Source organism: Vulpes vulpes, chromosome 10 (genome assembly GCF_048418805.1).
Source record: "Vulpes vulpes isolate BD-2025 chromosome 10, VulVul3, whole genome shotgun sequence".
Taxonomy (NCBI): Eukaryota; Metazoa; Chordata; class Mammalia; order Carnivora; family Canidae; genus Vulpes; species Vulpes vulpes.
Window position 1 is genome coordinate 18,483,890 of NC_132789.1, and position 16,507 is coordinate 18,500,396.

At 54.6% G+C, this 16,507-nt stretch overlaps 1 protein-coding gene and 1 long non-coding RNA gene across 2 annotated transcripts; one reads left to right on the forward strand and one right to left on the reverse strand.

The window, feature by feature from the left end:
* Positions 1-1,089: 1,089 nt before the first annotated feature.
* On the reverse strand, positions 1,090-11,706 carry SELPLG (selectin P ligand). The gene is made up of 2 exons (XM_025986643.2): positions 11,494-11,706; positions 1,090-3,308 (listed from the first exon to the last, which is right to left on the reverse strand). The coding sequence occupies exons 1-2, from the start codon at positions 11,501-11,503 to the stop codon at positions 1,969-1,971; spliced, it is 1,350 nt and encodes a 449-aa protein (XP_025842428.1). The 5' UTR covers positions 11,504-11,706; the 3' UTR covers positions 1,090-1,968.
* Positions 5,204-5,638, forward strand: LOC140594155 (uncharacterized). Its single transcript, XR_011994661.1, has 2 exons — positions 5,204-5,263; positions 5,353-5,638. It is a non-coding gene; the product is annotated as an uncharacterized lncRNA (long non-coding RNA).
* Positions 11,707-16,507: the final 4,801 nt, after the last annotated feature.

Below are 16,507 nucleotides of genomic sequence, written 5' to 3' on the forward strand. Positions count from 1 at the left end.
CCCGCCCCCAGCCCCGGCCTCTCACGGCCCCAAGAGCTGGTGGCGGGCGCCCCCTGGTGGCTGCTTCGAGCACCCGTCTTCCTTCCCGAGCCTTGGAGCGCGAGCCGGGGAGGGCAGGCCCTTGGGGGGGTCTCAGTGTCCTCCAGCGGCGAGGGGGGGTGGGGCTGGGGACGTGCTCCCTGCCCAGAGGATGGGATGACAAGACCCCACGGAGGCTGCTCAGATGTCCCCCAAGTCCTTCAGGCTTCGTAATATCGAGCCCCTCCCCTCCCCCCACGTCGTCGTCCCCCCGCCCCCCCGCCCCCCGCATGATTTTTCTCATCACTTGCAAAGAGCAAGCAAACCCATGTTTCTCATAATGTGCAATCCCGCCTTTTGCAGGGTCAGCTGTCCCGGCCCAGGGTGGGCACCCGTCTCCCACCAAATCACCTTGATCACCTTGCTCGTGGGTCACACTCGTTCTAGAGCGTCAGGGGGCGGGGCCGACATCCCTGCACCTCTCTGACTCTGCCCTGTTGGCCCAACGCCTGCCACCTTGCCTCCTGCCTGTCCCCGGGTGTCCCCTCTCCAGCTGCAGCCCACACCTACCAGGACTCAGCCCTGTCTTTGAACTCTCCGCAGGCCACAACCCAAAGTGAAGGGGTCCCTTGGCTCCCCAACAGGCCACAAGAGGTATTTTTCTAGAAGAGAGAAAGTCCTGCAAGGTGAGCTGCATTCCTCTTCCAGAAGGTTGAACCGTGTGCCTGAAGCCTCCCGTCCTTCTCCTGATACCAAAGTGACAGAAAAGCATCGGGAGGTGGAAGATCCCGGGTCTGAATCCCGGCTTGGCCACTGGGGAAGCCACTAGGGAAGCCTTGACTTTCGGATCTGCCCCTTGGGATCAGTGTGGGTCCAACTGCGTAAGGTGGGCACACGGTGAGTGTTGCTTGAATAGGGCGGCGGACTGTCCCCATTTGCTGGGGCTGAAGAGTTTCCCCCAACCCGGGGCTCCCAGCACTAAAATCACACAAAGTCCCACACAAACCGGACCATCTGGTCCCCCAGTGCTTAAATCAGGGGTCAGCAAACACAGAGCCTAATCCAGCCGGCTGCCTGTTTGGAAATCAAGTTTTATTAGAACCCAGCCAACCCCTTCTTCGTTTGTGACACGTTGTCCCATCACCACATTCCACCTACGAGGACCCGTGGGGCTGAGAAGTTGCAGCTGAGACCACGTGGTCTGCAAAGCATACAATATGTTCGGCCATTTAAGGAAAAGTCTGTGGGCCCCAAAGGACCAGCTCCCCCACCAGGAGGAGTCACCCCGATACCCTGAAACTTTCTGCCATCATTTGTTCATCAAAGATTTATTGAGGGCCTGTGCCAGGCCCTGGGCTGGGGAGTGAGCAAGTCAGAGTCCACCTTAAAATGTGGACACAGGAGCAGTTGAGAGAGGGCAGGATGGGGGTTACTCCTGGAAGGAAGCCCATTGGTACACATGGTCCCAAAGAAGGATAGAGCCCTGGGCTCTCCAAGCCCACCCCAGACCCCATGGGCTAGGATCTCACCCTGGGTTCCCTTGAGAGATACCCAAGAAAACCCAAACTGCCTCCCAGTGGGGGGCAGGGGTGACCAGGAATGGCCTCAGGAACCTGGCACTTCTCCCCCCAAAGCCTCCTTCCTGTATGGTGACCACAGCCACCAGAAGACTCTGGGTCTTCCTTGGTGCACCGGGAAGAGACCTCAGCGGCGGAGGCCCGAGAGGGAGCCCGGCCAGGCGTGAGCCAGGGAGGCAGGAGGAAGAGCAAGGTGGCTCGCCCACCGCTCACCGGTCCTGCTTTGGCTGTGGGAGTTCAGCTGCTTCACGTCCTGGGGGGCAACCGCCCTGTCCTAAAGCTCCCCAGGCTCTGCTCCCCTCAGCGGTGGCCGGGAGGGGGCCTGGGAAGGCTGCAGAGGCCAGGGGGCGCTTGGGTGGTGGAGGCGGAGGCGTTAAGGGAGGAAGCTCTGCAAGGTGAGGTCGTCCCCATCCCGGCCCTCCCTGGGCTCCGCCCTCAGGCCCTGGCTCTTGGCGTTGGGCAGGCCCCCGTTGGCCGCCGCAGTGGGCGCTTCGCCCCCCTCGGGCAGCAGGGATGAGATGCAGACCATCTCGGTGGGGGAGTAACCGCGCACGGGGTACATGTGAGTCTTGCGGGAGAGGCGGACGGCCAGCACTACGGTGCACACGAGGAAGGTCGTGGCGACCAGGGCCAGGACGAGGATGGCCAGCAGGCACTGCTTCACGGGGATGCGGTCCGGGCCCTCCGCGGGGGGCGGCACCGCGGAGCTCTGGGGGGGCAGGCCCTGACTATTTTTCCATCGTTTGATGAAGGCATCAGACAAATCGCCTCCTGTCACATTAGTGCTGTTTTGAGGATCAGAGGGCACAAGGACTGTGGTTAGGTGCCCTGTGGAGGCAGGTGCCGTGGACGGGCCCTTCATGGTGGCTGGATCTGTGGACGGGGCCTTTGTGGCAGCGGGCTCTGTGGACAGGGCGTCTGTGGCTTCTGGCCCCGTGGACAGGGTCACCATGACAATAGGCTCCATGGACTGGGCCTCCGTGGCTACGGGTTGCGTGGTCAGGGCCTCCGTGACTTCTGGCCCCGTGGACAGGGTCCCCATGACAATAGGCTCCATGGACTGGGCCTCCATGGCTACGGGTTGCGTGGTCAGGGCCTCCGTGACTTCTGGCCCCGTGGACAGGGTCCCCATGACTATAGGCTCCATGGACTGGGCCTCCGTGGCCACCGGTTGCGTGGTCAGTGCCTCTGTGGCTGCTGGCTCTGTGGACAGGACCTCAGTGGTGGCCAGCTCTGTGGTTGGAGCCCCCTCTGTGAGTGGAGCCTCCGTGGTGGGAAGCAGTGTAGTGGCCGGTTCTTCAGTCAGAAAGTCCAGTGTGACAGGAATCCCCTGTGTGGCCACTTCCATGCTCAGGTTCCCCATGGTCACCCCTCCTGCGTCCAGGCCAGCAGAGTCCCCTGTGGCCGCCTCCAGAGTGGCTGGCTCTGGAGTTCCATGCCCCGTAGAATTCCTCTGCCCCAACATTGCCATCTCAGCCAGAAGTTTAGGGGTCAGGGGCATAGACTCAGGGGTGAGAACCTCTGGGGCGTCTGTGCCTATTATGGCGTAGTCATATACGTCCAGTTCTAGCTCCTCATCCACTTGCCTCCTGCCCCGGGCAAGCAGGAGCTCTGGGGCCTCCTCCGTCCCACTCCGCTGTATCTCCCACGGCTGGAGGCTGTCGCCAGAGCCCAGCAAAACCAGAAGCAGGAGGACTTGCAGAGGCATGGCACCTGGAGGGAGACACGGACAGAAGGACATCAGGACAGCTTCCCCCCGGGCCTGCCAAGCACCCTCTACTGCAATCCTGGACTATGTCTGATCTGGGGCAGGCACTTAGCGTTCAGCACCCTCCTGACCCAGCGCACAGTAGCTCCCCAGCAAACAGCAGCTGTTACTGTTTCTCCACATGAATAGATCCATCCAGAGGGCTCTGCAACTCTCCTTATACAGTGCATAGACATAGTTTTTGCCTTCCTCTCCTTTTTGATTAAAACTTTAAAATTGTGGGCAAGGCAGGCTACTGGGGTATAGAAAGAAACTCTTAGAGCTTCGAGTTATATTGTTATGTCACCCATTTGCGATTTCAATTTTTGCACACATTTCTAATCTATCATGAGCCCAGCGGTACCTACTTACAATTCATAGATAGATCAATGTACATGCGTTGTCCACCGATGGGGTCCATGAGCCAAAGAGTTTGGAGACCACAAGTCTACAGGATAAAGCTGCTTGTTTGGACACTTGAGGCCTTTAGAGTCCGTTCCTGACCCGTCTCTCCGTGTCCCTCTGCTCTGCTTTCCTTCATCTTGGCTCCCACCCTACGTGGCACTGGCCTGTTCCTCAGATTCTCAGTTTTTCCCGTCCTCTCTCGGTGTCTCTGCTTGGTCTGTCCCCTTCTGTCCTCTCTTACACAACTAGGATGACAGTACCTACCTCATAGTTTATTGTGAGGTTGAAGCAGGTAATGCCTACCTACGGAGCCCTTCAAACTTTGTTCCCATTGCAAGCCCCAGCAAAGGGCAGCTACTTTGGCTCCATCAGTAAGCCTCTCCTGTAAGTCCTCCAGGGCCCAGAGCCATCAGCTATACCATCCACAGCCAGGAGAAACCTCTTACCTCTTCAGACCAGTCCTGCCCTCAGGGAGCTGGCAGTCATCTCACCCGCCTGGGGGCCATTCTGCTGTGACCCTTCAGCCCCTTGGCCAGCAGCCAGAGAGGGCAGAGCCACTCCCTGCAGCCATCTCCTTGGTCCTTCTTCCTGGCATTGCGAGCGCCCCTGCTTTTTTGATGGCTCTCCCTCTTCTTATGCTCCCCCTGGCCCTGGTTGGTTGTTCATGGGATTCAGAATCATGCACTTAAGGATCCTGTGGTGAGTGACAGCTGTGTTCCGGGCCAGGATTCGGGTATTCCTGGTTTCCTCGGACATAACAGACCCAGCAGCATGCAATCCCACTCTGTCGGGGGCAGAGCCCAGATCATTTCCCATACTTTTCCTTGTACTTCACATAATTCAGAGCAGAGACCAGTTGCTCATCAGTGCTTGAGTGACTATAACTTACTCGTAAGCCCCTGAATTTCTAGGCTCAACTCAATCCCCAGTCTGATCATGTCCTAAAATAATTTTTAATATTTTATTTATTTAATTGAGAGAGAGAGAGAAAGCACAAGAGGTTGTAGTGGCAGAGGGAGAGGGAGAAACAGACTCCCCACCGAGCAGGGAGCTTGATGTGGGTCTTGATACCAGGACCTGAGGATAATGACCTGAGCCAAAAGCAGATGCTCAACTGATTGAGCCACCGGGCATCCCTTAAAATAATTTCTTAAACCAAACTTTATGATATTTGCACCAGACACATCAGGCCTTTACGATTATCTTCATTTTACTATGGAGGGATAAGGCTCAGAGAAGTAAAGCAACTTGCCCGAGGGCACACAGCTGGCAAGTGGCAGAGATCAGACTGGAACCCAATGACGATTCAGGAAGACTTTGTGGAGAAACCTGACCTGGCTGAGGGGGCAGAAGGAGCAAAGCCTTGGAAGAGATCTTCGCTTATTGTGTCTGTGGCTGGGGACCCAGATGAGAGAAGGAAGGCAGAGTAAGAACAAAAAGGACCTTAAGGCACCTGGGTGAAAACCTCTTGGGGTCTTCCTTTTTGCATACCTGTATTAAGCTCTTTATTCCACTAGTGAGTTTTTGAAATTGACAGATACACTAAAAATTAATCTCAGGCTCTGCTGTTTGAGCTGAAGTCTGTTGTGTTTTCTCCTTCTGCAGGTCTGCCCTTTTTCTTTCTTGTTGGAAAATAGTATATTTATGAGAAAAACACTTTAAAAAAAAAAGTAAAAGAAATAGTTATCCAAAAATCACCATGGAGGGGTCCCTGGGTTGCTCTGTTGGTTAAGTGTCTGCCTTTGGCTCAAGTCATGATCTCAAGGTTCTGGGATCGAGTTCTGCGTCACGCTGGGCTCCCTGCTCAGTGAGGAGTCTGCTTCTCCCTCTGCCCCTCCCCCCGTTCTTTCTCTCTCTCTTTCTCTGTATCAAATAAAGAAAAAAATCATGGGTGGCTTGGTCGGTTAAGCATCTGACTCTTGGTTTTGGGTCATGTCATGACCTCAGGGTCCTGGGATGGAGCCCTGTGTCAGCTCCGAGTTCAGGGGGGAGTCTGCTTGAGATTCTCTCTCCCCCTCTCTTTGCCCCTCCCCCCTCAAATAAACAAGTAAATCTAAAAAAAAAAAAAAAATACCTTGAAAGCTATCTCATCCAGAAAGGTCAGTCCCATTTGTACCAGGTGCTATTCAGGGCATGGGATTGAGAACACAGTCCTTGGGGTGAGACACAAAGATGTTCAGGTCCTAGCTCTGTTCCTTGTAAGCTGTAGGACCTTGAATTTCTCAGCCTCAATTTTCTCATCTGTAAAGTGGGGATAACTATCTGCCTCTATCTCATCCAGCTGTTAAAGAAATGCAACAAGATGATGGACTTGAATGTCCAGGCTTGCAGTAGGTGCTTAATAAATGCATCACAGACACACACACACACACACACACACACACACACACACATTCTTTGCCTCCCAACCTGCCTTTAGGAGGCAGAGTGTCTTTGCACACGGGTGGAGTTCCTGCTTGGGGGTAACCTTGGCCCTGCTTTCCTGGGGGAGGAGCAGGGTGGATTTTAAGAAGAAGCCACCAGGTTGGGTCCGTATTTCAAAATCATGAAGACTTATACCCACCACCCCCACTGAGGCAGTTCTCGGTTCCTGGAAGGCAGAGCCCTCAGCACTTCCTGGAAACAGGGAGGGTGGGGACGAGAACAAAGGCCCCACCCACTGGTTCCTGGCTGAAGGAGGCACCTTGATGATTCAGGACCTTTTTATTTTTTAAAGATTTTTATTTATTTATTCATGAGAGACAGAGAGAGAGAGGAAGAGGCAGAGACACAGGCAGAGGAAGAGGTAGGCTCCCCGCAGAGCAGGGAGCATGACATGGGGCTTGATTCTGGGACCCTGGGACCACGACCTGAGCTGAAGGCAGAAGCTTACCCCCCCCCCCCCCAGCCACCCAGGCACCCAGGACCTGACTTTCTGCAGCCCAGAGGCTGGGAAGGAAGGCATGGAAGGGGCTCTCCCCAGTGACTGCCCTCTCCCTGTGCGCGTCCCCACCATCCCCTGCATGCAGAGGCAGCTTGGAGGAGAGACCACTCAGCAGCTGTGTTTGTAACCTGAGCAGGTTGCCTCAGTTTCCCTATCTGTAAAATGGATGGCCTTGCTTCAAAGACTGGCCCTGAGAATCAAATTACACGCTGCAGGGAAGGTCCCCCATAGCTGGCACCCAGCAGGGGGTGTTTTACTGGGGGAGTCTTTTCGGGGCTGTGGACAGAGATGCAGAGGAATGAGCTCAGAGTCGGGGAGGTGGATGCGACAGCCTCCCTACCTCCCCCTCCTGCCAGGAGCAGTGAGGATGCTGCAGGTCCTGAGTGAGAGCAGAGACCCCCCCTCCACTGTGTGTTGAGATAAGACAGGGCACCCCAGGAAAGCCCCATCTCCCAGCCCAGGTCTATTTAGGGTGACCATCTCGCCCAGGATGTTCCTGTTGTTAAGTGCTGAAAACCTCTCAGCCCCATACCTGGGCGCCAGGCAAGCCGGGCCGGCCGGTCACCCCAGCCTGGTGGCTGTCATCTCACGGGCTTCAGGGGAGAAGGACCACAGACCCCACTGCCATGAGCCAGGCTGCGCAGGTGGCAGGGAGAGGGGCGGAGGGCGAGCCCTGTGTCCCGCAGGTGGCAGGGAGCCTCAGTATCTGCTGAGACAAGTGTGTGACCCAGTGAGGGCAGCGAGGCGGACCCTTCCCCACGGCCATGGCCACCGTGCGGGGCAGGACAGCGAGGCCCAGAAGGGTGAAGCCGCCTCCTCTTATGCCTTTCTGCCCCCAGAGCAGGAACAGTCACTCCCCACAGGAGAGGGGCGCTGGGAGAGGGGCAGAAAGCTGCTACATCCCATCTGTCTTCCTGCTTGCCTAACACGGTAGGTCAGATGCGGCCCATTTCCTGTCCCTTAGCCTAAAACCAGGTTGCTCTGCCCTTGCGCCACCCAGGCCGCTGTAACCTGCTCCAGACAGGGAGCCCGCGGCCGCCCCGGGACGCCCAGGAAAGACACCAGGGCGCTCCAAGAAGCTTGGGACCCCCATTCAGAATCTTGGATCCGGGAATCCCGGCGCTCAAGGGTTTGGAAGCAGAGGATCAGAAGGACTGAGCATCAGGGCACCTGGGTGGCTCGGTCAGCTAAGCATCTGCCTTCAGCTCACGTCGTGATGGTGATCGGATCCCCGAGTCCTGGGATCCAGGCCATGGTGGGCTTTCTGCTCAGCGGGGAGTCTGCTCCTCCCTCTGCCTCTGCCCCTCCCCTCCCCTCCCCTCCCCTCTGCTCGGCACTCTCTCTCCCTCTCACATAAATGAATAAAATCTTAAAAAAAAAGAAAAAGAGAGAGAGAGAGAAAGAAAAAGAAAGAAAGAAAGAAAGAAAGAAAGAAAGAAAGAAAGAAAGAAAGAATAAAGAAAGAAAGAAAGAAAGAAAGAAGAAAGAAAGAAAGAAAGAAAGAAAGAAAGAAAGAAAGAAAGAAAGAGGGATCCCTGGGTGGCGCAGCGGTTTGGCACCTGCCTTTGGCCCAGGGCTCGATCCTGGAGACCCGGGATCGAGTCCCATGTCGGGCTCCCGGTGCATGGAGCCTGCTTCTCCCTCTGCCTATGTCTCTGACTCTCTCTCTCTCTCTGTGACTATCATAAATAAATAAAATTTAAAAAAAAAGAAACATATCCGAGAAATCATTACCAGCCCAAAGTTAATAAGCTTTCCCCCTATATTAAAAAAAAAAAAAAAAAGAAAGAAAGAAAGAAAGAAATGCAACTGAGCATCTCAGGGCATGGGGTTGAGCTGCCAGCCAAGAGAAGAGGAGGCTCCAAATCAATAAGTAGGTCAAACCAAGGCCCAGGTGTACCCCAGGGCCCCAGGGCAGTTCTCGGCCCAACTGATCCAGTATCAAACCAGATCCAGGCCCAGGTCTGGCACGCACAAGCTGTGTGACCTGGGGCAGCTGAACTCCCCTCTCTGGGCCACAGATTCCTCATCTGGGATCAAAGGACAATCATAGCCCATACACTTCGTGGGGTGGCTGTGGGTTGAAGTGAGCTGGTTCAGGTTGAGTGTTCAGCACGGTAAGTGCTCAATAATGGCCATGTGTTATCTTTGTCCTTCTGCATTCAGGGCCATATCCCTGAAAAATCCCCCACCCTGGAATAGCTTTGACACGCTTCTAATCTTGACAGTCAGAGAAGGCCGGGATGGAGAGTCCTAAAAAACCATCTCCACAGCAAGCCCCGGGCCATCCCTGGTTTGCAAACCACAGGTATCAAGTGTAGACCATGTTCCAGAGACTGATCTAAGAGCTATGCATGAATCATTAGTTCAGTCAGGCCCTACCACCTCCTCTGTGACCCGCATGTGAAAGATGGGGAAACCGAGACCCTCTTGGCATCTAGAGTCACGTACCCAGTAAGCGAGGGCTCAGGAACTTGAATCTGGGTGCTCTCGCTCCAGATGCACCTCACAGTCACAGCCTTCTATTTCATCCATTCTCCAGAGCTGAGCAAATAGGCACCTTCTCCAAGAAGCCATCCTGGGTTGCTCAGGCACTACTAGTCATTCCCATTGTTTAAACCGCTTAAAGTATTGTTTACTGTCTAAAACTTCATTCCCATTGGACCCTCAACTTCAAAAGGACAGAACCACAGATGTCTTGCTGCTCACACCCCATGTCCAGGGCTTAGCGGACAGGCACTTAGCAGGCATTGTGACATTTGCCCAGTGGAGCGCAGGCTCTGTAGCTGCCCACTGCAAGCTTTTGCAGGGTACAGTCTCAACTGGGTCCCCAGCACCCTTGGGAGCTCATGAAAGGCCTGTTGCAGGAGGGGACCTGTGAATGGGAGACAAGCAACCAACCTGCAAGTGCACAGGACATGCACCTTAGAGCTTCTTGCACTGGGCCTGCCATCCTGCACATCCCGAGCTTTTCTCATCATTTCCCTGACCCCCATCAAGGAGCCCTTTCAGATTGTTTTTTGTTTTTGTTCTTTACCTAGTGACCACCCGTCCCCACACATTTTATTTTTTTTTTTTAAATTTTATTTATTTATGATAGTCATACAGAGAGAAAGAGAGAGAGGCAGAGACACAGGCAGAGGGAGAAGCAGGCTCCATGCACCGGGAGCCTGATGTGGGATTCGATCCCGGGTCTCCAGGATCGCGCCCTGGGCCAAAGGCAGGCGCCAAACCGCTGCGCCACCCAGGGATCCCTCCCCACACATTTTAATACCTCAGATACACCTGTTTACTGTTCCATAGCTCTTTGCAGGAGCACAAGCCACAGTGATGGCTAAGATTCTTTTCTGCTCCCTCCTCACCAAAATAACCCTCACCAACTTTCACCTTCTCAACCCCAAATTTCCCAGCCTGGTACAGAGGAGGCAAGATAATGAATGAATTTAAATGAATGAATTTAAATTTAAGAGAACACAAATGAATTTAAAGAGAACTACACCTGGTTTTAGTTTAACACCTGATGCTTGTCTGAAGAATTGTCTGTGTAGACAGGCAGACAGACAAGCACACAGACACACAGACACACTGCAGCCGTCCTATGTCCTTCCAGCCTGAGCCCCATGCCCCACCACCAACTTCTTGCTCAGGTTCAGCAAAGGGGACCAAGGGACCTGGACCGGGGTCAGGCCGGGGTCACGCTGGGCCCCACGAGGGTCCTGCAGCCAGATGGGGCCGCCGCAAGTCCAAGCTCAGCCACCTCCCAGCCAGGCCATGATGGGCAGCTGCTTTTCCCTTCTGAGCCTCGATTTTCTCATCTGCGAAAGGGGGCACAGCATTCTTGGAAGATTCCCCAGCCCCTCTGAAGGTCCTGCTCCTGCCTGGCCAGGCTTCCCAGGGGGTGCTCAGCCTGGCAGCCCAGCCCCTTCTGCCCTCTGGGTTTCAGTCTGCCCTGGCTGCTGGCCAAGTCTGATGAGGGAGGCATCTACCATCTCGGGTGTGGCCAGGCAAGCCCCGGAGGAAGCCACGGAGGGGTCTGGGGCCAGGAGAATCACCTCCTGAGTTCCCCGCCCGCCGAGAGGCCTGGTCTTGGGGCTGGGACTGGAAGTCAGAGATGGGAAAGGAAGAGAGTCCAGGAAGGAGGAAGAGAATTCGAGGCGACAGGAGCCCTGATCATTGTCTATGGGTGTTGATGGGTGTAGCACAAGCAGGGGGAGTGGCATGGGGAGATGGAGAAGCAGGCTCTCCACTGAGCAGGGACTCTGACTTGAGGCTCAATCCCAGGACCCCAGGATCATGACCCCAGCCAAAGGCAGCCGCTTAACCGACTGAGCCACCCAGGCACCCCTCGACTTTTTAAAAAGTGTGAAGAACGTAACTTTGGAGACAATATTGTTGTGGATCTGTAGCTACGAGGCTTCGACACATCCTGCACCAGCTCACCCTTTCCAGAATCGCCTGGACCCAACCCCAGCACCGCTCTGAGCAAATCTCTTCACCTCCCTGTGCCCCACATGAGAGGAGGGGGTAGCATGATTTCTAGAGAAATGTTCCTGATTTCTCTGATTTTTCAAATTGAGAACTCCCCCCTCCTCAGGCAGGGGCTGCGGGCAAACCTGATGGGGATGGTGGGGAGGCTGGAAGTCGAGGTAGCAGAATCCAGAAGAGATGGCAGCAGAATAAGGCCACCATGTTGATCCGGAGCCCCCGGGGCCCTAGTTCGGAGTTCGGGTCCTGCCCCGGCCTGCCCCATGCTGTCACGCAGGCCTGCTGGTCCCAGGGCCACCACCCAGCCCCTCAGTGTGGTTTTGCGAGCCGGTACTTACCGTGCTCCATGCTCCGCAGAGCATGGGACAGCTGCCTCTGGGCCCCGGAGAAGCAGCTTCTCTGCCTTGGCGACAGGGACCAGGCCCAGATTGTCCGAGCACTGCTGTGGCACCCCGGCCGTAGTCCCCGCCAACCCTCAACGGCCTGCACCAAAGGAGGAAGCGAGAATGTGGTTACTCAGACACAACCACGTGACGGCCCACACCCCCTTGTTTGTGACAACTCAGTGACAGTGTGGATTGAAATGGAGCGGGTAGTGGGACACAGGGACCTGCTGGGCCCAACATCACTCTTGGGTTCCGGTAATCAGGTGCACGCTGAAAACCACACGGCAGCTTTCTGCTGGGAGAGGGGTGGGGGGGCTGGGTGAAGAGGCATGACGCCACGGCCATAGAGTCGAGGTGAGGGGACCCCACCCTGGAAGGAAGGGAGTGACTGCATGCAGATAAGGATGGTTCTAGGTTCTTGTCCAAGAAGGGAATCAGGGGGGTGGGTGGGGGGAGAAGCCACGGAACACAGATCTTCCTGAGGTCTGCAAATATGACGTGGCCATTCCTTCAAGATCCATCTCTAGGTGCACAGGTGGTCCTTTTCGCCACAATCAGTGACTGGAGCTACATTGCAAATTCCACTGGGTCAAGACCTGCTTTTTTTTTTTTTTTAAGATTATTTATTATTCATGAGAGACACAGAGAAAGGCAGAGACATAGAGGAAGAAGAAGGCTGTCTGTAGGGAGCCCGATGCAGAACTCGATCCCAGGACCCCGGGATCACGACCTGAGCCACAGGCAGATGCTCAACCACTGAGCCACCCAGGTGCCCCAAGACCTGCTTATTTTATTTCTCTATCCTGACTCTCTGGTTGTGCCAACTCTGGTATCCCGGGCTGGATGCTCTGAGGTCCAAAAGGCAAGCAGTTCCAGGCTCTGGCCCTCCCTTCCTCTGGCGGGGAAGCCAGCAGGTGAACAAGTAAACAGATCATGAGGCATCGTAATGTCACCCTGTGGTGAGCCAAGGAGGGGCCCCTGACCCACCCTGGTAGGGGAGGGAGCCGGCAAGAGAACCTTCCAAGAAGTGGGTACATGAGATGACAAGTAGGGGTGCGCTACCCAGGAGGGTGGGCAGCCCAGGAGGAAGCTAAAGCCATCCCAGGCAGACAGCAGAGACCAAAAGCCAAGAGATGTGAGAAAGCACAGGGCTCTCAGGGGAGTGAAGGAAGGCGTCATCTCCCAGGGTCTGGCCTGTGGCTTCGTACAAGGTGGGATGCAGGACATATGCAGAAAGGGGTTCACACCCTGCCTTACACACAGGTTGTTCTAAAATGATAATGGGGGACACCTGAGTGGCTCAGTGGTTGAGCGTCTGTCTGCCTCTGGCCCAGGGGGTGATCCCGGAGTCCCAGGATCAAGCTCCTTATCAGGCTCCCTGCAGGGAGCCTGCTTCTCCCTCTGCCTCACTCTCTGTGTCTCTCATGAATAAATAAATAAAATCTTTTAAAAATATATAAGTAAAATGATAATGGGGATGGGGCGCCTGGGTGGCTCAGTCAGTTGGGCGTCTGCCTTCAGCTCAGGTTGTGATCCTGAGGTCCTGAGATCGAGTCCCACATGGGGCTCCCTGCGTGGAGCCTGCTTCTCCCTCTGCCTCTGCCTGCCACTCTGCCTGCTTGTGTTCTCTCTCTCTCTGTCAAATAAATACAAACTTTAAGAAAAAAATAAAATAATAATGGGGAGACTGTGTGGGTGTACACCATGACAGAACTTCTGTTCCAGGGGTGCCTGGGGTGGGCGGGTTGGCCATGCGGGGGTGGTGCAGATGCAGAGCCCCACATCCTGCAGATGCATCCCTTTCTCCCCGCGTCAGATGCAGCCACAAGCTGCGTCTCAGGAGGGCCGGGCACAGCCTGCGGAAAAGGAAACTGCACCACAGACCCACCCCTGGTCCTGTACGCCATCTGTGAGCTCTGAAAACCATCCAGGAGCAGGGCCCTACGGGAGACAACCTGCAAGGCCAGAGGCCTGATAACTGGCCTCCCACCAGCTGTGAGACTGTGGGCAGGTCGCTTCTCCGGAGCCTCGGCTTCCTCGCCTGCAAAGCTTCGTAATACAGACGCTTAGCATTGCCTTGGCTCCCGCACACGCCAGGTGCTGTGCATCAGATCAGCTCATGTAACGCTCAGAGCAGTCTTGGGGGGAAGCTGAGACCCAAGGCGAGGCTGTGCCTTGCTCAAGGTCACACAGAGTAGGTGGCAGAGGCAGGTCCAGGTGGCCGGAAGATAAGCCCCCTATCTCGAGGCCTGGCCTGTGTGGTGCCGGCTGAGCGCCCGCATGCAGGGAGTCTTCCCTGCATTCTAGCAAGTGCTCTGTGTAAGGGGAAGGGGTGACTCCGTGGCGGGGAAGCAACTTCAAGGTAAGGCCTGCGCGGCTGGATGTGCCTCGCAGAAGAGCAAAGATCGCTAAGAGGATCCGGACTCGTGTCGTCCACGAGAAGACCGTAAAACCACATCTCGTGACACCTAACACCTGTGGGACTCAAGCATTCAAAGCGAGCGGGTTTCTACTTCTACAGGCGGGAACCGCCCCCCCAATGCTCCAAAGATGCCTTCAGAGCTCAAAGCGACGATACTCAATGTGAGAGAAACACTGGAAAAAACATCCAAGTGCCATCCTAATGGAAACCTGCTGCTCGGAGTGTGATACAGACGTGAAAGCCGCACGTATGTTGAATGCACACACAGCACTCGTGCCTCGAGAGCGGAAAAGCAGGTGTAGAGATGCATAAACAGGTACGCCCAGCTGCGTGCGGTTCCCGGAGGACGCGCTGCCAGAAATGCTCACAGAGCTTGTCTCTGCGTGGCCCTTCCCTTTCTCATACGTCCTCCTCGGTATCTTTAAATAGAAAAATGCGTGTGATATGCCAGCTTTATTATCAGGAAATAGGTATTTTAAGCAGCGCAAGGACTTTGTAGATACCCTAGATTTCAGGATGACTAGACTTACCCCTCTGTCGGTCTCCACCCTTCTGGGGTGTTCGGGGGACCGCCCCTCCCAAGCCCCAACCCTGTGTTTCTCAGTGCTTCTAAGTACGGTTTCCCAAGGCCCAGTGGCCACAGTGGTGGGGCCAGTCACATCACTTCCTCAAGTGCTCCTCAGTCTGGTTCTGGAGGGTTCTCTGGAGGCGTTTAGGAACCTACTCAGACATCATAGACTAACGGCCTGAGGGCAACTCCTTCCCTAGAATAGGACCAAGGAGCTTTTTCTGTAAAGGGCCAGAGATTGAATCCTTTCAGCTTTGTGGATCTGTCCCAAATACCCAACTGCGCGGTGATAACATGGGAACAGCCATAGTCTATATGCAATAAATGGGTGTGGCTGTGAGCCGATAACATTTTCATTGCAAAAAATAGGCAGTGGGTCAGATTTGACTTACCGGCTAAAGTTTACTGGCCCCTGACCTAGAAAAATGAGAGACACTGGCAGTAAGGAGAACCAAATTGCAATAAGAAGCGACCCACCAGGTCCCCACGAAGGGGCAGAATGAAACATGGGTCCCCTTAAGACTATGCCACTGGCTTTCTCAGTGAACGACACGTGTACTGAGCCCTGAGCGCCAGGCACTGGGATGAGCCGCACACAAGACACACTCTGTCCTTGCCTCTGGGCGCCTATAGATTAGTGGCCAGGGCAAACGCCACCATCCAAGGCCATTGAACGTAGCCAGGTAGAAAAATACAGGTCTGAGAACGAGAATTGGATCCTTGCCTCAGGCCTGCTGTGTTTAGGGAATTCACTTGACCTCTCTGAGATCGTCTCATCTGGAAAATGGAGGCATGAAGGCTTAGTGCAAAATAATGCAAGGAATCAGTAAAAGTCTAAGAGTAGATAGGGCTGCAGATGTAGCAGAGCCCAGTCGCAAAAACCCACTGTGGGTCTCCGGCCCCCAGCCCTCCGTGTATATGATCCCTGCTCCATGTGCAGGAACACTCTCCCTATGCAGGATTCAATGGCTCCCCATTGCTTTTAGAAGACTCAAATCCCTGACATGGTGGTCAATGCCTTAACCTCCCTTCCCCTCCAGCCTCATCCCACTCCCAGGCCTCCTTGTTCTCTGCTCCAGTGCCTTCTTTTAGCTCCTCTCATGTTTCCTCCTAACACAGGACTTTGCACGTACAGCTCCGGCTGCCTGGAGCATTCCTTACTGCTCATCACCTGAGTAACTCCTACTCACAATTCAGACCCAGTTCACATGCCATCTCGTCGGGAAAAGTCTTTCCTGACCCCTGACCCTTGACCCCATCCATGATCTTAGAACACTGTGACCCTCTCCAATGTGCGTGTGATTCCTTGATACCTACCTCTCTCCTTGGAAGTTCCAGAAGACACCCGTGTCTGTTTTGCCCACAATTGCATCTCCTGGGCCAAGCATAGTGCCTGGCATATAAGAATCAACAATGGCCAACATTTATCAGGTGCATCTTCATGGCAGGCACTGTCCTAGGCTCTTGACACATTTGTCACAATTAAACACCCTGGTAATTTGCCACAAATAATTGCCTCATGAGGAATTATTGGTATTCCTATTTTGGGATGGAAAAAGGTCAAGGCCCAGAGAGGTTAAGTAACTCACCTGAGGTCACACAGCCAATAAGTGAGAGAGCCAGGGTTTAAATCCAAGCTGTTTACTGAGCCTAAATTCAATCACAATAGATGTTTGTTGAATAAATATGCACATTATCACTGCTTCTCCAGGCAGACCCTGCCCGTTATGATTGGTCTAAGGGGATGCAATGCTCCCCACCACTCTCCAGCAGGATGAGCCACTGAGTGTGAGGTTTCTCTCTATATATGGACCCCCAGTGGTGGGGCTCTCCTTGGGACCAAGGGTCACTTATGGGCCTTTTGGCCAACATGTGCTCCAGGGAGTTCACTAACCAATTACTGCTGGAGCAGCCCCATTTTAAAGCTCGTTGGGCCCCCACTTGGACAACAGAAGACTTGCTCTCCAAGCAGTCTA